Below are 21,612 nucleotides of genomic sequence, written 5' to 3'. Positions count from 1 at the left end.
CATGCTCCACTTTATTGGAAGAAAACGAAATAAATTTTCACTTCAGTAAATCGCCGAATCGACTGCGTTCGTCTTCGCTGAATGTCTCTGCTCGACAAGTACCCTTGCGACAATATCACAGCTCCAACCTACTTGTCATTCTCGTCGGCTTCGTTCACGATACTATCCGCTGTTGTCGCCACTGTTGGTAACTTCCTTGTGGTTCTTGCCGTGTTTCTAGATCCTAACAAAGATCTTCGCTCGCCGTTTAACTACTTCGTGGCGAACCTCGCACTTGCAGACCTCATTGTTGGGCTTCTCACCTCTCCGCTGGCTGCTATATACCTCATCTCTGAAGGACTGAAACATCCTAACCAACAATTCAGAGTATGGATGCACATGACATACTTCATCTCCTGTACTGCTTCTCTGCTCAGCCTAACAGCCTTAGCGTTAGATCGGTATGTGGCCATTGCATACCCTCTGCTTTACCGAACCAAACTCAGCCCTGTCAGAGCTTCCTTAGTTTTGCTCTTGGTATGGATCGTGTCAATCCTGTTTTCGCTGATCTACTTCATTGTGGGGTACAACAAATTCAGGTTTGTGTTTGCCAACACAGCTGTAGCTGTCACCTTTGCAGTGCTGATTTTCACTAATGTGAAAATTTTCAAGTATTTGCGCTGCCAAGTTCATCAATGGGATGCCATGCACGACAGTACTGACGAGAACTTGGCCATGAAGCGAGCGGTGAAAATGGAGAAAAAGATCACTAAAACATTGCTAATTGTATTGGCGTTGTTTTTAGCTTGCTATGTGCCTTCATGTATTTGTATCTATATCGTTAATTTGTGCTCAACATGTAATTGTGTGTTTATTCATTGGGTAAGAGACATTCAGTTTGTTCTTGTGATGATAAATTCAGGAGTGAATCCGTTTGTATATGCGTGGAGATTACAAGGTTTCCGGAAGGCTTTCAAGAGTATTTTGACATTCCGGGCATGTGTAAAGCCACTGAGATCCATTTCGGTATACCCGCAACCTTGAAAATTAGCTTCAGCAATCCTGCCTCATCTGTTACTACTGCTGCTGGGAAAATCACCTAAATGAAATCAAGGACTATAAGACAACACAGGATGTAGATTCTTCGATTCTTTAAGTTTGTGTTTGTCGGATTTGTACTCAGCTCAAACATGTCCATTAATAAACTAACCGGGGTCAATTTAATAACTTAATTACCACTAAACATTAAAGGTTCCGCTTTTTATAATTTTAGAAAAATATATAAAGATGTACGTGAATTAAAGTTTTGTTGACTTTTTCCGCTAAAATAACGGTAATCTAAAACCTACGCCCGATTGCTACATGGAAGTCAGAGAGTGACATGGTTTCGAACTTCTGGCGAACTTGAACTCAAGCCAGAAAGGAAAGTCTATATTGTTGTGCTTATTATAAAGCTTATTACAACTAAAAGAATATTTCGATAGTTCGAGTTATTTTTAATTTGCATTTGTAAGGACGAGTCACTGAGATATGCCAAAGAACACCGAAACAACTAGAATCAATTTATAAAGTATCTAAATTACCAGTTATAGGTCCATTGTTTACCATTTCAGATAAATATTATAAGACGTGAAATGTATTTATTGAATTTCCGCTATAATAAAAGCTTAGTTACTATTCTCTTCGTCGGTGACGGAGCATCGTGGTTCGAACCCTAGCTCAAGCCGCAAAGGGAAGTCTATACTGGCGTGCTTAGCTTATTATATAGCTTATTATACATAATAGGATGTTGATACTTCGAGTTCTTTTAATTAGCATTTGACAGGACTTGAATACTCAGCTCACATGTGTCAATAAATTTACCTAACCATGGCGAGTTTAATATTTAAATTATCACAGGACTTTTGGTAAATTATTTATCGATATTTAAGACGTAAGATTAGTTGTATTCGCTTTTTTCAGAAAATGTTATATAATTGTTGTGCCAAATGCAACGCGGAAGAAGAACTACATCATTTCAAACTTGAGCGCAAGCTGCAAAGGAAAGTCTATATTTACTGGCGTAGATTTTTAGTGGAGAAATGTAAGTTGTTTCACACTCACTTACTCAATCTTCTACGAGCCCTTAGGTACATAAGGCTGTGAAGTTGTAAAACAGATTAAAGATAAACGAGACAGTTTGTACAAAAAAACTACAACACGTTCTAACGATTTGAGTTTCCCAGTTCGCTGCTTGAACAGTTTCCATCACATAAACTGCTGTGACATCCAAAAGTTTAATTTTTTTAATTACAATTTTAACTTGGTGCCACGGAGTCTACAGGAAAACTTCCGCAGGAAGAAACACGCGACGTACTGTCAGAGTCCAAGTACAAAACGCAGACTAATCTGCGCATGCGTTAAGCACAAAGTATTTTGTTCCATCCTCGTACCCAGGGTCTTCGATCCCTTTGACCAGCGGTCAGGAAACGAGCCTGCGCAGAAGGGACGAAAATGATTTTGTTCCAGAAAGAATAGTACCCCTGGTACCACAAGGAGAGCATAGTGCTTTCTGAAACAAATACAAATAATTTTGCACATTGGCCTGGAGGAAATGTACAAGTTTGTATTTTTGCACGTGAAGATTTTGTTTTTCCTCTCAGGAGGCTTTTTTCTGTAGCTTCACTTTTACTGCCGCATGTGCTTTGAGTTTTGAAAATTTTCTTAAAAATCACGTGGCTAAAAGTACCTTGTTTCCACATGTCTGAAGTAAAGTACCTTGTTTCTCATGTCGCCATCTTTTCAGTATTCAGCACGAGCAGTAGCTTTCTACTTCTACCCATACTACCTTTAAGTCTTGTCGCGTGCACTTTTGTGCTTTTTTCTGACAACCTTTCTCGAATTAGCTATATATAGCTATGTGCTCTTCATATAATAAGTAACGTAAAGGTAAACTTCCCGTTTTACCAAGGGCACACGGTCAGGTGCTCCCACCCCCTATCCCCTTCACAGAAATACTTGAGTAAATAAATAAATAAATTTATTTAAGTGTCAATGTATTTAGCACTGTTGTGCTAATTGTGGACACTGAAAATAAATAAACAAATATTGCAAATCAAACAAAAACTTGTTAAAAAAAAACCCAACTGGCAGGAGGTTGTCCAGTTGGCTATTTACAAGGCATGGAGGAGTTGAATTCGGGACGACCGGAGACAAATCCATTTAGTGGCAGGAAGGTGGATTTGAACCCGGGGCCTCCGGATTACAAGTCCAGCGCCCTTCCACTAGGCCTCGCCGCCTCCTTTTAAGTAACTGATATTGATTAATTAATTGGCGATTAAAAGTTTACACTATTGCGCTTTAGAGGTTTAGTAGTTTAGTAGTTTAGACATAGTGACTTAGTAACCTGAGATCATGGCCTCCCTTCCCACTTATAAAGAACGCCGGATCGCAGGTTAGTGGCTTAGGGGTTTAGCAGACAACTTTCCACCAAACCATTACAAAAGAGCTTTCTGAACTAAAAAGAAGGCTTCATAAAATTGCTCAGAACTTTAAGTAGTAGATAAAATATGAGCGGGAGATCTGTATGGGCGTTTACAATGGCCATACAGATCGAACGCGAATATTTTATTCTACTTGTGAAATGAAAACAATAAATTGAATGTAAAGTATTGTTATGCGAATCAGTAGAGATCTGTATCAAAAGTTAATGAATACTAATTAGCTGAGCAGGAGTTTGTATCAAAAGTTAATTATTTTGTCTGATTTGTATTGGGGTTTACAGTTGTGTACATGTGATCTGAATACTGTGCTGCGATTGGTTCGCACCCTCATGAATTATTAATGAATTTTACAACAAATCTTGCTTGATCGTCAAAATTTTTATGATTTTACATTATGTCAGGGTACTTCTGTCAGGCTTTTAAAATTCTAAGAAATCGCTAAATGTTTTCCCTTTCAAAAATGCGTTTTAAAAAGAGACTTGACCGAGCAACAGATACCCGTGGGCCACCTTAAAAAATTGCGTGACCTAGCGCCTTGGTGCAACTTAACTGCGGAATTAGATCTAGGCCTGTGAGTTTGCAGAAACGTCAGGCTGAAGTCAACACTACGACCTTCGGCGTGAGGTATCGGTGCATTCGAATTCATTACAGCAACATTCCAGCCAATCAGGCTTATGGTGTTTATATATCTCAATTGGTGAGATATGCCAGGATTTGCACATCCAAGATGGACTTCAAACAGAGACTCCGATGTCTTTCGTCACGACTTCTTCAGCAAGGCTTTAAATCAGCATTGCTTCGTTTAATAAATTCTTAAAACGCCACGGCGCATTAATTGAAAATGTAGCGCTTCGATAAGAGAGTTCAGATCGGCAGTTCATCGTTAAAAACCATAGAAGTATCCTTTGCTTGTAGGTAGTTTTTATATATTTAACAATTATTCCATGAGCCCGCGTTGGATACGAGGTGGTAAATAGCAAACGAGGCGCGAAGCGCCGAGTTGGCTATAACGACTCGTATCCAACAAGGGCGAATGGAATAACTGTTTTATTAAATTCTTCTCAAGTTTAAATCGACTGGACATTTCATTTTGATGTAAACGAAGTGATAGTAAAAGGAGGCGCGAAAATTTCTGACGCGGTGTACACTTCTTGAGTTGAATGAAACATACGAGGAAAGCGAGAGAGTTTTCTTCCCAAGATTTTCCTCGAACAATCTCCTCTAAAGTCGTCTAAATATCCTGGAAATTGTGACAACAGTTAAGATTTACGAGAAGATCCGAAGCAAAAGCTTTTCTGGAAACTACAAGTCTTGTGCAAGTCGAACGAAGCAAGTGTTTACATTGTACTTCTTTACGGCTTCACGGCTGTCATCAAGACTGCTATATTATTTGAAGCGAATTTGAGCTCAAAGTGAAACAGGTTTATTGAAGTATAAAAGGACAAAACCAAGATTGAAAGGTAACAAACTTTACTGAAGTGCTGGGCCTAGTTTTATGACGTACACTGAATGAAACTGTGTCAGTTTGCCGTTCTTTCGTAAATTATTTGCTGCTTTTCTACTTTATTCACTCGCTTTTGTTGTTGTGTGTTTACAAGTATTATTGATTTAACTTTACGCATCAATCCTTTTGTTTTGCGTAGGTAATTTTACTATGGCATTTCTGTGGTTTTTGTAGGCACCGCTGATTATTTCTTGTTCATAAAGCTCGCCAAATTTGCTGTTTTCAACCATTTTTCTGACGGAACTGTCGCTTCCCGCAGAAAAATTTTACGCTGAGCCGCACTTGCCGCACTCATTTCCCGTATAAGGTCAAACATAGGTATAGAGCGTTTTCACTCACGTGACCAGATTTCTCCATTGTCATGGCAACCGACTTTATCCGCCATATTGGTGTTCCATCGAAGTAGAGTTTGAGTAGCGTCACACAACAGTTAGAGCATAATTTACAGTTTTTCGACTACTTTAATGCGCGAAACAACTCATTTACATTAGGATTCTTTGCATTCTCGTCGGCTGTGGCAATAATACGGGGAAAAAGAAGGCCCAGTGGTGAAAAACTGAGTTTTTTCGTGTTCTACGTGTTATGTCAACCAAGGCAAGTACGTGGAATACCTGACTACGGAAAGAGGAAGATGTATTTCTGCCATAAGTAGAGACGATTTAGCTGATGATATATGTTAGAAAATGACCGAGTTAGCAGCAAGCATTTCGAAGATTGAAGATCTGATATAGTATGTCACAAGAAAACAAACTGATATCTGTTGGTAAGATATGAGGTGAACTAATCTTTCGCTACTCCACGAAATCCACAATAATAATCTAGTTTCTCACTCTAGTTGTTATGATTTACAGTATCAAAGGCTTTACTGAAATCTTAAAATAATTATACCACAAGAAAGTTCGTTGCAGTCAATTACATGTTGCATGAAGTCGATGATGCTTAGAATGGCATGATCAGTGGAGTGTTTTCACTGAAACCAAACTGTTTGCAATAAATTACTTTCTTCTTTGCCAAGAGGTATAGTATTCTCTTATGCATCAATTTTTCCAACAGTTTATTGAATGTGGACAGAATTGTCTAAACTTGTTTGTAAGGCCTAAACTTGTTTATAACACAGGGGCAACTTCAGCTTTTTTTAAAAAATTGCTTGGGACAATTCCAGTAGAATTGAAAAGGAAGCATTTATTAAATATAATTTCTCGTAGTAGAGGCTTAGATATGGCATATTAAGTAGCTCTTAGATGTTGATTGGTATACTAAAGGGGTCCAGTAGACTTGCTGGCATTCAGTTTAATAATTTTATTTTCAATTTCCACAGTTGTTATGGGAAATAGAAAGAAATTATCCTGAGATGAAGGTGTGAGATACTGAAGGGGGAATTTTTAAAATATCCAATATGAACAAAGAAAGTGTTAACAGCATAATTTTGCCATTGACTTTATAGGATCATTTTTTTCAGCATCGTCAACAAGTAATTTAGTGGGAGTACATCCAGATCTGCATCTAAGGTTGACAAGTTGTCTTATCCTTTTCCAGTCGACTTTCTTGGAATCAGACTTACATGGAAGTGTTATTTTTATAGTTATTTTTACTCACTTTTAGCAAGTGGTTATGCCCATTCCAAAGTTTAAATTTTGAATGATAATAAGTAGGTTTGGTTTTCATATACTTCTTTTAGAATGATAATTGAGTCGCTTAATGCAGTTGTCCATGGTTTGGATTTCATTTTAGATTCACGTTTAGAAAGTTGTTTGATAAGGATATGAACAACAATTATTTCTGAGATTCTAGTGTAAAAGGAATTAAACATTACATTAGGATCACTGGATATCTTAAATTAGAGCAGATTCATAAAAATAAAAATCGTCTCATTATTAGATCTTAATATTATTGGGAAGAGAAGAATATATATTTTTTTTACAATTGGGAAGTGGTTGAAAACTAGAGGACCCCTAAGGTGTTTAAAAAGTTTTCTGTTTTCCAATTTAAGGAGATCTAGATTGAAATCTCCCAAGGTAATGCAGAACTTATCCTTCCTATGAATCCTGACAACTGTTGAGTTAAGATTATCCATAAAGTTTTGTATATAACCATTTGGGTGCAGATAAATCACACTACAGATCATGTTTCTTTGAGATCCATTTTGCATTTCTACCCATAGAGCCTCAAAGTCATGTGTTGTTTTTGTGAGTTCAGGACTAGTTGTAAATAACTGAATGATCTGCCTTGATACAAAAACCAACTCCTCCAGCATTTAAAAGACTGGGTTGGAAAGTAAATAAATAACTGGTATTTAAACATTGGGCAAACAATTTTGGTCAACTTTTAGCTTAATCCCAGGAAGGCAAATATATTAACTCAGACAACATTTTCTGCAAATTATCGAAGTTGGCTGACAAGTTGTTGATATGTTTCTGCTCCTTGAAACAAATTCCATGCCTCGATGTAAAACAGAACTCTTGTGATATGCGAGCCACATTTGCCTTGTCCCGCCATACCATTTTGCTCGGTTATTATCGAAAGCGTAACATTTGAATCATTCATTCTTTGTGAATGCCTGACCTTTCCGAGAACGGTGAACTTTTTACCTATTTTATACTCTTTAACGCTATTTACAAACCCTGAATAAGTTGATTATACGCGCCCGTGTGAACTTCTGAAAAATTGATCCTTACTGTAATAGCCAGTTTCTAGCACTCAAACGACAGCAAATCCATAGATTCGACAGGAGGCAAGCATTCTGGATCGTATGTTTTATCCGGAATTATTACAGGATCCATTCCAACACAAGAAATCTCATCAGAGTAGGTTTTTTCACGTGGGGATCGATGTTGTTCACATAATCCGAGAGGGAATATACCGCCATGATGGAAAAGTGGAACACCAATATGGCGTCTCAAATTTCCCGCGAAAAATGTGACGTCACGTGAAAACGCTCTATACGAGCTGATAACCAGGATTAAGTGAACCAATCAGAAAGGTAGAAATGCAATATCCGAGGTTGAGAATTTAATAATTTTTAATATTCCTAGTTTCTCTGTTCACGCACTGTTTCATCTCACTATTATGTAGGTGCGCGCGCTAGTCTTGTGCTTGTGTTATCATGCGCGCGCTTTGCTTAATTTATTTGACGTGTGCGCTTAGTTCGCCGGTTTACATTTATTTACGTTATTTTCCTTATTATTTTGTCTTGTCTGTAACTGTGCTCACATCGTGGGTGGCTCCTCCTAAAATGTTCTGCAATTGGTATAGGATTTAATGGAGCCGAAACCAATTGTGGAATTGCACGCATTTTAGGCATCCTACTGATGAACGGTTACGGCAATTAGATATTTTCAGGAGCGCCATTACGTTCATGGTCTGTCCCCTTAGAATTCTCATCTCATCTCAGTCTTATCTTATCTTTTACACCCGGCGTATCCAATCGAACGTTCGGTAATCGAACCCAATCGAACCCAATCGTTCGATTGGGTTCGGTTAAATCGAACATAATCGAACTCACAATAAAATTTGGCAAATCGAACAAAATCGAACGTTCGATTACCAAACAGTTGGCAATCGAACGTTCGATAACCGAACTCCTGTTTGTTTATATTGCAGACGTTTCGACGTTGCACCGGCCCCCTCATTAGTCCTGCGTGATTTACTTATCAAGAGACGGAATCCAAACAAATAGAGTCGGATTGAATTGGATTGTGTTCAAATGAGCCCGATTGGTTCGAAAATTGAACCCCCAGGGGGGTACTCCGGCTTGTAAATGACGGGGATGATCGAAGGATTTTTTTGGGTTTGAAATTTTCGATTCCGGGATTTTTTTGGGTTGGAAAATTTGGCAAGTATTTTTTTGGGTGACTTGATTTAAATAGGGGATTTTTTGGGTATTAAAAACAAACTAAAGTGCCTTGGCGCGGCCTTGGCGTATTTATGGTATGATGAATAAACAAACACGAGCGTTCAATTTTTTATGGTTTTGTTTGTGTTATATTATTGCCCCTCCTGGCAATTTAGAGGTAATTTGACAAGGGATTTTTTGGGGGGTTATTTTTGGTCCAGGGATTTTTTTGGGTAATGTCGGAAGACTTAAGGATTTTTTTGGGTCCTGAGTTTTGCCTCCATTCGATCACCCCCGTCATTTACAAGCCGAAGTACTCACCCTGGGATTGAACCTACAGCCAAATAGATGGTCGATTTTGTTCGATTACCAAACCCAATCGAACGATTGGTGTTCGATTGGGTTCGATTTATTTTTAGTTCGATTTTGTTCGATTGGTAACGCCAGGTTTACAGTAAATTATTGCATAAAAAAAATGTATCATTCTCCAACCAATGTTCTAGGATTAAATAATAGCAAACCGGTTCCACTAAAACTCGTAGAATGACCACAAATCGGCTCGAAGAACCCACAGGAAAGAAGGGATACTCAACTAAAGTAAGGTAGGCTGATTTTTAATTTAAATCGCATCATTTTGATAGGTTACAGAACAATCGTTATTTCTTCCACACAAATCCTTATATTTCGAAGGTTACGCAACGGCGCCGACGCTCAGGGCTTGGGCTACCTGTGACTCAAGCAGTGACAACAACAACAATTACAGGTAGACAGGGGATGTGTGGTGAACCCCAAGGGATTTTTAGGATGTCAAGGGCAATCGGTACTTGGTAAATAAAATTATTTATTCATTTTTTTATAATTTTTCTATTATTAACGGAAGCTTCCACGAACATTTGAACGAACGGTCAGTAAGTTTGTTAATGTGGAGAAAGAAACAAAATAAAAAAGTATTGGGATTATGGTAGCAATTGCCCCATCTCCGGGAGGCCCTCTGTGATGATGTAAAGTTAGCGCTATCGAAAATGTCTCTTCAGTGCGTTTATGACCTAAGCATCAGTAGTCAGCGTTGTTATACGACCCACGGAAAATTCCCTGAGGCTGCTTAATCGACCCATGTAAACGCCACAAGAGAGAATTGTCTTAAAAGCTTCTCGAAAATGTTGCATCCGCCAGGGATACACAAATGGATTCACTCCAGAATTGGCCATCACAAGAAGAAGCTAGACATCGCGTATCCAGTGAATGAACACACAGTTGCATGTAGAACACAAGTTGATGATATAGATACAAACACACGATGGTAGAAAGCACGCTAGGAATAACCCCAATACGATCACCAGCGCTTTAGCCATCTTCTTCTCCCATTTCAAAGCTTGTCTTTTGGCTACGTTCTCGGACGAGCTGTCGTGAAGGTCGTCCCATTTGCGAACTTGAGCTCGAAAGGAATTGACAATTTTCGCATGAGTGAAGAGAAGTACCACGAAAGTGATCACAATTGCTGTGTTGGCAAAGACAAAACGATAAGTGTTTAGACCAACCTTGAAGTAAACCAGCGACAAAATAATAGAAATGATCCAAGCGCAAGCCATTATCATAATGGCTCTGACTGAGTTCACTCTCGCCACGTATAGCAGCGGGAACGTGATGGCTACGAAACGATCCACTGCTAGGATGATCAAGCTAAACAGAGATGCGGTGCAGGCGATGAAGTAAGAGAAGTACAGATAATTTTCGATCTTGAGGTGAAGAGAACTCTTCAGTCCTTCCGATACATGGAACACGGCCGACAGTGGAGCCACCACGAGTCCAACCAGTATATCAGCGAGTGCCAAATTGGCTACGAAATAGTTGAATGGCGAACGAAGATTTTTGTGGGGATCTACGAAGACGGCTAGAAGTACAAGAGAGTTCCCGGCAGTCGCGACAAGAGATATAAATATGGAGATCGATGCCGTAGTATAAGACAGAACAGTTGGCGGAGTAACATTGGCACAGGGATATTCACCAAACAGAGACATAATCACGACGTATTAGTCACCACTGGTTTGCTATCCATGCTATACGGAAATGGCCTCGGTCGGGAACGCCGCTCTTTTTCTCCTTGATTTTTTGAATACCAAAACACTAGCAATACAAGATAGCGTTGATTTATCAACGGCTGTTACGCAACACACTTGAACGAGGGGTCAATACATCTTCTTTGTCTCGGATTAGGTTACTTTGAAATCACGCAAATGTTCTCTTCCATGAAATCACGCAATCCTTTTGTTAGTTAAAGAAAATTGTGACAAATCAACGCTGCCTGCATTCCGCTATTCAAGAATTAAATGATTACTAAAAAAGAAAAAAAACTTTGGACAGTCTTCTAGCGTGTGAATAGGCGGCTGTATTCGAAGGCTAATAATCTTCCGGAGAAAAAAGGACATACTTCAGTTCTCTTCACAACGACTCGATCGTAAACAAGTTACCTAATTGTTACTTATTTTCGCGGGAACTTAATTTTGCGAAAAAAGAACGGGAATATTTCGCGTGACTTAATTTTCGCGATTTGGTCAGAAATACGTAGCTAACATAAAAATACAATAAAAAACGTTAAAAATAAATTTTCGCGGGTCTTTAATTTCGCGATGTTTTGAAAATTGCGACAATCGCGAAAATTGAGTCCCGCAAAAATAAGTAATAATAAGGTACGTTAAAACAATCTATAAAGGATGGACAGTTAAAAATAACCGGAGGGGAGGATTTCCGTGCAAATTTTCTGAGAAAGACTTTATGGAGACTTGACAAAAAGTCTGATAGGGGTTCTCATGCTTGTGTTAAGAACCACAGAAATATTTATGGCATCGTAATTTTTGCCAGAAATCTAATCGCTTCGTCATTAATTCCCTAAACTCCAACAGTTTCGTTACGAATTGACATTTAGCCCGACAACTTCACCGCCTGCTAATTTTACGTTACGAGCTAATATATTTCAATAATACTTAACTCACAGATAAAAACACAGGTAACGTTGCACGGCGACATATGTTACTCCGAAAAAACTGTCAATCAAACGCTAATGTTACGACGGACGTGCAATTTGTACAGAACGGACTAACTCCCTGCTGAATACTATATCTTTATTTTTGTTTTGTTCGCTATATTGAATATGTTAGTAACAATAACTACGTCTTATTGACCTATATCTGTTCAGTTTGATATAATTTCGATAACAATTTACTCTGGAACAGTCTTTCAGCTCAATCAGCTTCCTCCTTCACTTTCCTATAAGACAAAAGAGATGGTATTTTTATTAAAGCATGTAGTTTTTGTGACAACTATCTTTGAGGAAGTTTAGGGGGGCTTGACTTGTGGCTACAATTTGCCGAAGAAAATAAACATGTTAATCAGTAAATGATAAAATATTCGCTTTCTATACTTTCCAAATGTTCTTCAAAAAAAAATAAACAAACAAACCAAAACCAACTCAGTTTGCACATGGAATAGGGACCCGAAGGGGCGGGAATTATTTATATCAGTTTGGGAATAAAGATCATCTATTTTCTGTGCCTGTACCACGATTTGCCAACTGTTCTCCGTACTAAACAGAGCTGGATTGTTATATCAATATGGTGGACACTGAATAGTTTAGACTTGCTCCAAGTCGCTTGTTTCGTGTCGACATAGTTACTTGCTTAAGCTCGCTTTGAAATCGCGCGCGAAAGACCGTGCGAAATTCATTTGTCCGTGCGTCGAGGAATGACTCGTTCCGCCACGATCCTCCGCCATTTTGTTTTTCAATCCCGCGCGCGCCCTCCGTTTCCGTATCCAGTGGTCTCCTGCGAATAAAACGAGCGACTTGGAGAAGGTCTATGAATAGTTATGTAATGGTATTATACTCATACCGATGATGAGTGACGTCACAGTGACCGGATCATAGCCGTGTGGTGTATTAAGCTCCTTCATACACACTCGATAGGCCTTCGTTGTGATGTACTAATAAAGAGAAAAATACTATCGCCGTTCTTTGAGGTGTAACAAGGACTTCCTATAGGTCCACAGAGTTAATAACCGGAAGATTTACTGTCCGAAATTTTTATCTACTTTTTTTTCTTAATCGTAAGAAAAAGCTACCTGGATACCGAATTAGTGACTAGAAGGTATAAAACATGGCATGTAGTGCAAAAGAGAACTTCTACTAGTTCTAGAAAGTAATTTACCTGGTCGAGGACACACCTTTAAACCTTTTGATTTGCTGTTCTAGCTATGTTATTAGCGAGATTGAGCTTCAAACGTATTTTCCCGTGAACGGGAAAACAACAACAATAACTTCTGCCCTCTGCCGTTTGCTGCTTATACTTAAGAGCGAGTAATTTCATTATACAATAATCAGAGAAAAGTAAACAGAATCAGCAGCATTCTGACGTTTGCCGTCAGAGCGTGAAGCTTAATCTCTCTAATAGAGACCTTTAGCTTCAAGTTTTTTTTGGGAAACAGCAAACCGCAAACCGCAAACTGCAGTTTTCGGTTAGACGTTTGCAGTTTCAGGTTGCCAGGGTTTCGAATTTTAGCAAGGCGTTCGACTTCGAAGTACGTGTTTTGTTCCGCCTTGTTGTTTTTCGTCAAGTCGAAGTGCTTTACTTTCATCGCCTATAAAACCGAATAATTCTTTGATTCAAGTTCAACAATTTAACTAGCACATCGCAGACAGGTAAAGAGACTTATTTGTTGCCTTTAAACGCGAGGCTGTACAATTTTTAATGGCAAAAAACCTTGCCGTAAATCACTTACCACTAGAAGCCCTTCCTGCCGTTCAAACGTGAGCTGCAAACTTCAAACGCGACCGCAAGACCGTGGTCACGTGACATCCTCAGGTTTGCGGATTGCGGTTTCTCATAAAAAACCTGATGCTAAATGTCTCTATTTTCTACATACCTCGACCCAGGCTGCAATGCTGTTGTATTCAGGAATAGTCCTTCCCTCTCGCATACTGTGACCAGCTGTAATCAGCACGCTAGGCACATGATCATACGTGCGATTAAACGAAATCACCTACAATATACACAGAACGAGAATACTCCTTAGAAAGACAAAAAACCCAACTCTTGCAAAACCCGTATTCATGTTCTAAAGATTACTGAGGTAAGATAACGAAAGTTTATCGATCGCATTTTACAAGGTTATCCTAATAAATCACCGGTTCCCGCTATACTCCTGGACCGATCTCGCTTGTTCAAAGGGCGCATAACGCTAACTACGGGATGAATTGCTTTCCAATGGTAGTGTATTTTTTCTGACTGCCGACTTTTATCTACCGGGCATAGATAGTGCTTAAACAGCTGATAGGGTTATCCACCCTTTAAACAATGTAACTGGTCCCTGGGTGACAAAGCACCGTTTTTTATACCTTGCAAAAAGCGTTGTTGTTTTCTTCCGTGGGCAGTGTGTTGTTCTCGAAGTGTATAACATGTTGTTCAGCTTGCATACTGCTTGGAAGAGACCTGTAGGCAATCCAGTTCTTAATAAAAGTAATTAAGTAATTATAAGTAATTCTAACATTAAAACAGTTATGGCGTTCTAGAACGCGTCTGTGAACTAAACTAAGTCTATCAGTAAATTAATTTTCAATAATAGGGAGAAAGAAAAGCGTGAAATACTACATTAGATGTAGTACATCGATGTCAAGGATCAACTTAATGTTTCAAGCACGCAGTGTTCTCGAGACATAATTATTACATAATTATTTTTTTACGAGTACTAACGTTTCCGATGAGAATTTATCCTTCTGCCACAAAATTGGTCTATATTTATTTTACAGAAAGGAGGTGATCGGTCTGATCGCTACACTCAAATTAAAAGAAAAAAAAATGATTGGTCACCGTACTAGTTTAGGAGAAACGACGATTTATCTCCCTAGCAAACCATGCCAGATAGAAAAAAAGCTGCCATTTTGTTCAAGTGCGCACTCAGTACGCTTAAAATTCTGCGCAGTAGGCATGCGCAATGCAATACCAAGGAATCACCTAAGCAGTAACCATTCTTACCACTCTAATATTTTCGTGCAATCCATCGAAGTCCTGCAGCTCCCGAAGGCAGATTCTGAAAGAGCTTGTTGAAACATCTTCCACCCAGACTGTGGCCGCGTCATGTTTTAGATCTGTATTCATGTGCTCGGCTGTCACAATGATGGAAGGGGGCTCTGTGAATTTCTCCTGCAGAAGCATTTATGGGAATCATTATTTTATTAAAGACACCAAAATTTTAGTTATAATAAATTCGTTCTAATTTTTTCGTTTTAATTTAGGTAGGTAGGTAGGTAGGTAGGTAGGTAGGTAGGTAGGTAGGTAGGTAGGTAGGTAGGTAGGTAGGTAGGTAGGTAGGTAGGTAGGTAGGTAGGTAAGTAGGTAGGTAGGTAGGTAGGTAGGTTAAAATGAGCCAAAACTCTAAGGTTACTGTAGGGTTGGTTTACTATAATCGACATTTTTCCCGGCCAAAAATGCACCTATTGAGGTAAAATAGCTTAACAGTTTAGATAAACATGTACGTTGCCACACCTCAGGAATATCCACACGTCTGCAGTGGGTCCCATCCCACCATGACACCAAGCTCTCTTCACCAGACACAGCTCCCTCGGGAGCTCCTTGATACGCGATGTAGTCAATAAACGTGAGCCCCTTGTCTGGCGTTTTTCGATCTAAGCGGCCTGCCTTCAAAACGCATGCACTAAATCCACCCACGGATATCTTCTCCGCCCAAGTTACTGCAGCATCGTGAACAAAACTTCCGGTTTCGTTGAAGTAGTTGATTGTTGTTTGCACGTGAACTCGCCTGAAGTCGTTGAAAGTGTTGTTTTTGAATACCGCTGACCTACACTGCACGTCTGATGAGTCCAGGCGAAGAGCAACACGACCGCGGTGCATTATAAAAACTGAAATGAGAAAAAACGTTTACAAGTAAGCAAGAAGAATGAAGCTTGCTAAACACTCTCTAGCAGGATAGTTCATCTGTGTATATTCCTTTTACAAATGTTATCATTCTCGTTCTTTTTTTTCTAAAAAAGGGCAAAACACTTTATTATATAACATGAAACCCAGAGTTTGAATAATTCAAAAATAAATACAAATTAATCCACACCTGTTCTCCACGAATGCCATGTCTCTACTGCTCATTTAAAAAGTTATGATTTAAAAGTAGTTTATTAATTTGATTTAACGAATCTGTCTCCCTGAGATTGCAGGATAAACTGTTCCAGAGGATTGTGCCACAATAGCTAAAGCCATTTTTAAAATAGTTGTTGTTCTTCGACTCTAATTAAATGGGCGTATCTACCCTTTAACTGTATTGTCATCTGTTGAGTGTCCACCTATGTTCAGCACAGGTCCATCCTGAAGAAGCTAACATATATTTGTCTTGCCTATAGAGAAGATCTAAAATAGGGGTTATACATATTCCGTAAAACCACTGTTCTTCCTAAACCTCACACCCCTTTTTCGTTCTCTCCTAAAAGCCGAAACAGCCTTACTTTTTTGACCGTAAGCCACCAGATAAGTACGAATGTACCTGCAAACCTACACTCAAATTTGGCTCAAACCCCAAATTGCCAGATTATAATAGACTCCTATAGAAAAGTCTCCTGTTCTCTGCCCTCTTTCTGCGCTCCCTACCCTCTTCTACTTCTAATGACACAACCTACCGCCTCGTTGCTCCAAACCATACTCTTTTGACCCCAAACCTAGATTTTGAGGCCATATAGACCACTCACCATAGCAGGAGCCATTGTGTAAGACAGTGATGTTTGTTCGCGTCTGGCAGACGTCTAGCTTATAGAAGCAGTGATTTTGATATGTTCTCCCATTACTACCACAGATTTGATCTTCGAAGGTTGGGCAGTTTGTGTTACAAGCACAGTGAGCCTCGGCTGGACTGGAGGCCTGGCACTGGCCATAATATTGACACGTGACTGAAATGCAGGGATGAAGGTCTACACGTGGAACCATAAGAAAAGGATGCGATTAGTATTTTCGAAAATTTAACAGCTATTCACCGATGAAGTGAATGTGGCTAGTGGTGGAAATGTACCGAGCCGCGAAAAGTTTTAGTATATACTAAAACAGTGAGATAATATGGCCCGAAAGAATGATTTTTTGACGAGTTTTTCCCCTTCAAAGATTACAATTTTCCCGCGCGCGTTGCTCGGAGGTGAATAGCAAAGGATATTCTGAGTTTGAGTAGCCAATCACAGCGCGCCAAAAGCGCTATCCACTGTTTTAGTATATACTAATATAGTACTTATTTGACAGAAAAAGAATATTTCTGTAGATATGAGGGTATGAGGGGAAAGGGAGGAAGGAACGGAGGGGGGGGAGGGAGAGGGAAGGGAGAGAGGAAGGGAGGGGGGGAGTGAGGGACAACAAAGTCCTGAATCAATAAATCATTATCCTTCATCATGTATACATGCAAACATCGTACCTTTGAAGCAGGCATTTAAAATACAAGAAGTGCGAACAGTCTGTGAAAGTGAGATGTCTTCCATGCAACATCGACCGCAATGAGCGAAAAGTTTGAGTTTCAAGGTTTACATGTTAATAACAGAAAACACTTTATTTACTAACAGATCTCTTGCCCGTGATAAGCAGAAGTCCTTACAAAGAGTCTTCTTACCTCCTATAGCAAGGTAACTGACATTTACTGAGTCATGATGCTCGTTATAAGGCTGCAAGTCCTTCATGCAAACCATGAAACCACTCGTATTTATTTCCTGATAAAAAGAAGTAACGTTTAACTTCTATGTGAAAGATTTTTCAATCATCACATATATCATGTCATTTACCTATGATATTTGAAATGGCTGTAATTAAACGTCCGAAACGACCCGCCTTTAATAAATCTTCAACTTTCTTGGCTGCATGGGAAAAGTCTATGATGCTAGGTGATTATATAAGAATTGCGTGACCTGCTCTCGGAAACGCAACGTCATGAGTTACAATCACTGAAAGAGCATTCGTTTGATACTGAAAAAGGTTGTTCTCTTACCGCATACGTGCATGTTGTCTAATTCAGGATCGTTTTTCGATGGTCACTTCGATTAAAGATAATTAGTTCGTTTTCAAAGGTATTACCTGAAACTAACCTCTATCCACTCAGTTATGCCATTATGTTTGGGGTGGAGTGTGTCAGGGTTTTTAGGATCTGTTCTGTGACTGGCACTCGTAATCAAGGTGGGTGGCGCGAAGAACGGCTTGCTGAAGTTGAAGCTCTGTCAATAAGAACAACAAAAACAATTACAAAAGAGTTGAAATAGTGATAATTGAAAGACAATAAAACGGAACAACTGATTCAAAGTCCTTTTTGTTGACCTTTGTTGTATATTTTCACGAAAGAGTACGAGTACTGAGACAACAAACAAAGAAACAAACAAAGAAACAAAAAGTTATATCAAATTATACCCAGCCTATACTCAGGGCAGATGAAAACCTAATGCATGTCCTCTGTTCCTTTTCTTGCCGTAACTACACAAGATATTGATAGATGATCGCTCCGACTTAATTTTATAAAATAATGACAAAATTGGTAAATACTACGTTGTAGTCAAAAAACTGTTTACGACGTTTCGGCAATGCTGCCTTCTTCAGGGGGACAAAACCATTTCGCCTTTATACATTTAGCACCTACGCTGCGCAGGGTTTCTAATTTTGACCACCGACTTAACTTTAGTTAACTTTTAATAAAAAGTGGTGTCTATCTTTCATTGGAGCAACCCTAGAAAATGTTTGATATGGTTTTTCGATGGCAGATGTGTCCTTCACAGATAAGCTAACATGACGTTTGTGCCTAGCTTGTGGTATCGGAGCAATTGCACTTTAAAAAGTCATATTTTTACAGTCTATATTGCAACAAATCGTATACTGTTCAAAAATACCGCGCTCAATAGCAGATTCAAAACTACTAATCAACGGCTTAGAACTGCATTGTAAAATATTTTCATACAAAGAGTAGCATTTTTACTTGTGATTTTTCATTTACCTGGCAGAAGCTGTAATGTCGAGCGTTAGTGAGCGGTTGAGTGTTGGGCAAAGTAACAATGTTATTCAGTGGAATTTGTTTAATCCAAGCACTCGGTATGTCCTCCAAGGCAAGCCACGCCTAAACACAATTACAAGAAAAAAATATAAATACCAAATTTTTAAAAAAAAATAGCTTCTTATATTTCCGCTATTTTTATTTTTCTTCGTTTCCTTTTTTAATACTTGTTCTGAGGGCCACAAGTTCATCGGTCTAAATTTCTGTCAAGTGTCACTCTCATAAAATAAAGACTTACTTACTTACTCTGTACTCGACTCAACGCAATAGGACTGCGAGATTGTCAAAATCGAAAGAACAAGTTAGTCTATTATTTAATATATATGTACATAATTTTTTAACATACTTATAAATCAATTCAGTTCATAAAATAAGCCAAAAGAATTTTGACTTACGACTCGAATACTCGAGTGGACGCCGTCGAAATTCTTGAGCTCCCTCAGACAGATATCAAATCCTAAGCTGGAGATGCTTTCCACCCAGATAATGGCTGCGTCATATCCTCTATCCACCAGCATGTGCAGTGGAGTCACGTATACATATGGGCGTTTTTGAAATCCCTAAGATCGAAAAAACCGTTTTTAACTCGGAAAGAGTTGTAGTTAGCGAAGTGAATTTCACTCCTTCCCTCCTTCACTCGTTTCCTGTTAGACATAGGCTCGCAATGCATGCAAGTGTTTTAAGGCCTCTAGAGAATTAGACCTGTTCTCCGATTACTTACTTTTCTAGTTAAATTACATAATATTAACATACTTAATTGCCAGCCGAAGCATTGTTTTAGTGTCAGTTTTCTTGAAATAGACCAAAGCTTAATTTTTCCAATATTTTGCCTAACCTTCAAAAATCAAAAAGGAAAAATAAAGAGAAAGAAAACAATTTGCAACGGAAGGGAACTCTATCTCTTGTCCTTTCGGCCTGCTCTTGATGAGCAGCTAGATTAAAATCAAGCTAAGTGAAGTGAACTGAAGTGTAGAATGTTTAGCATAATTCGTTTTGGCAAATCTTTATTTGTCAGTTTGTTGGTCGATTCTTGTTTCCAAATACATTTTCCCAGTTTTGTGGCTTATAGCCACAGTTATTAGAAGGATGGATAAAATGTAAATGCTGAAGTAAACGCTACAGACTGAGAATATATCTGAAAATTATCCGGGAACAGATTGGTATGACAAAGCCATCGTGTATTTTTATATTAGGTACGGAGGAGAAAAAAGACCAAAAAGGCCGGCTTGAAGAGGTTTTACGTTAACTACGGATTATGTAGGGTGAAGTTGTACAACCGCCCTTGCCACCCCACTTCCCCCCCCCCCCCCCTGACGTAAATTGTGGCTTGAAGTAGAACGTGGATTGCCGGATACGGGTTGCGAGTTGCGGGTTACGGGGAGGCCGGGGTTTTAATGGGGAAAGCTACATCGTTTATTTTATTACTTGAACTAACCATATCAGACAAATCAACTGTCACACATTCTGTTCCAGTCGTCCAAAGCGGAATATCCATAACTCCTTCTTTCCCTTGACTTGGTACATGATCATAAGCGAACCACTGCACTGCCACTTCCCTTCTTGGGCGTACAGGACCAGAAGTTGCTACACACGCTTCACAACCGGAAGCGTTAACACCCTCGACCCAGCCCACCACAGCTTCGTAGGTCGGTGCTACCTGATGATAGGAGAGCTGGACTCTAACGTTTTCTCTATCGGCGAATGGCGTTTCGAAGGAAAGTGAATGACAGAAATGTTCTTGGTATGGAAGGATGATGATGGTTTCCTTTCCAGACAGTACGACACCTTTTTATCCACATGAATTAAAAAAAATGTAAAGGAATAAACAAAGTAAGTTTTTTTTGCGCACAAGGCGATGGATAACGTACTGAATGACTCAGAACACCTTGGAGCACACTGCCCACTTGGGGGAATTAATGCATTCTCTTCCTCGTAGCCATTTTCGCTTCTCTTAGTCGGCGAATCTTGGCACGAAAAATGTTTCTCAGCTCGCTCACTAAGAGAAACGAAAAGGGCAGCGAATTTGTTTTGTTTTAATAAATGCTATAAATTTGGCAAACTTTCAAATCGCCAATCAATCAATCTAACCCTAGACTTGCTCCAAGTCGCTCGTTAGATTCGCAGGAGATCGCTGGATACAGAAACGGAGGGCGCGCGCGGGCATGAGAAACAAAATGGCGGAGGATCGTTCCGAGCTTTTCCTTACTGTTTGTTTTCCTTCGCGCAGGCGTTCACAGAAATGAATCCCGCGCGATCTCTCGCGCGCGATTTCAAAGGTGATTTTACTCAAGTGGTCTTTCTCGCTTGATTTCAAAGCGATTTTATTTAAGTAACTATAGATGCAAAGAAAAAACGAGCGACTTGGGGCAAGTCTATCTATATCCGAGCCAGAGGCTCATGTTAAAAGCGCATGACAATAATTAAAATGCATTTTAAAAACAATAGAAACTAGTATAAGTAAAACAGAAATCTTACGATCAACTTTGCACTCAAACTTTACCAAGTTGTGTCAGGAAACCTTAAGAAAATTTATAAACCTTTCGCGGAAAAAAAGGGAAGACTGGAATTGAGGTTACAGTACGGTTGCGGAAGTTGAGTGACGTCATTGTGCAGATTTCATTTTTTTCCCCTCGGGTTATGGAGCGAGTGCCCTGAACGCTGTTTAGTAACCCATCACACTTCTCAAGGCAACGGGTTATTCAATCTCCTTGATAAGATTTCATTTCAGAAGGATTTCGATAAAGTATATCTCGAAT

General features: G+C 39.2%; 2 protein-coding genes and 1 pseudogene across 2 annotated transcripts; 1 reads left to right on the top strand and 2 right to left on the bottom strand.

Annotated features, from left to right (window-relative positions):
* On the top strand, positions 1–1,981 carry LOC144658273 (adenosine receptor A2a-like). Its single transcript, XM_078518678.1, has one exon. It carries the CDS (start codon positions 82–84, stop codon positions 1,021–1,023), a length of 942 nt encoding a protein of 313 aa, XP_078374804.1. The 5' UTR covers positions 1–81; the 3' UTR covers positions 1,024–1,981.
* Positions 1,982–9,621: 7,640 nt separating this feature from the next.
* Positions 9,622–11,235, bottom strand: LOC144658266 (adenosine receptor A2a-like; annotated as a pseudogene).
* Positions 11,236–11,628: 393 nt separating this feature from the next.
* On the bottom strand, positions 11,629–20,597 carry LOC144658168 (uncharacterized). Its single transcript, XM_078518523.1, has 12 exons — positions 20,292–20,597; positions 19,252–19,416; positions 18,800–18,919; positions 17,907–18,032; positions 17,438–17,534; positions 16,539–16,757; positions 15,331–15,704; positions 14,821–14,988; positions 14,184–14,294; positions 13,712–13,828; positions 12,682–12,772; positions 11,629–12,061 (listed from the first exon to the last, which is right to left on the bottom strand). Exons 1-12 carry the CDS (start codon positions 20,349–20,351, stop codon positions 12,054–12,056), a joined length of 1,656 nt encoding a protein of 551 aa, XP_078374649.1. The 5' UTR covers positions 20,352–20,597; the 3' UTR covers positions 11,629–12,053.
* Positions 20,598–21,612: the final 1,015 nt, after the last annotated feature.

This window comes from Oculina patagonica, chromosome 6, assembly GCF_052425735.1.
Source record: "Oculina patagonica isolate OP01 chromosome 6, crgOcupat, whole genome shotgun sequence".
Lineage (NCBI taxonomy): Eukaryota > Metazoa > Cnidaria > Anthozoa > Scleractinia > Oculinidae > Oculina > Oculina patagonica.
The sequence above is the reverse complement of the archived record's forward strand: the minus strand, read 5'-3'. Positions and strand labels throughout refer to the sequence as shown.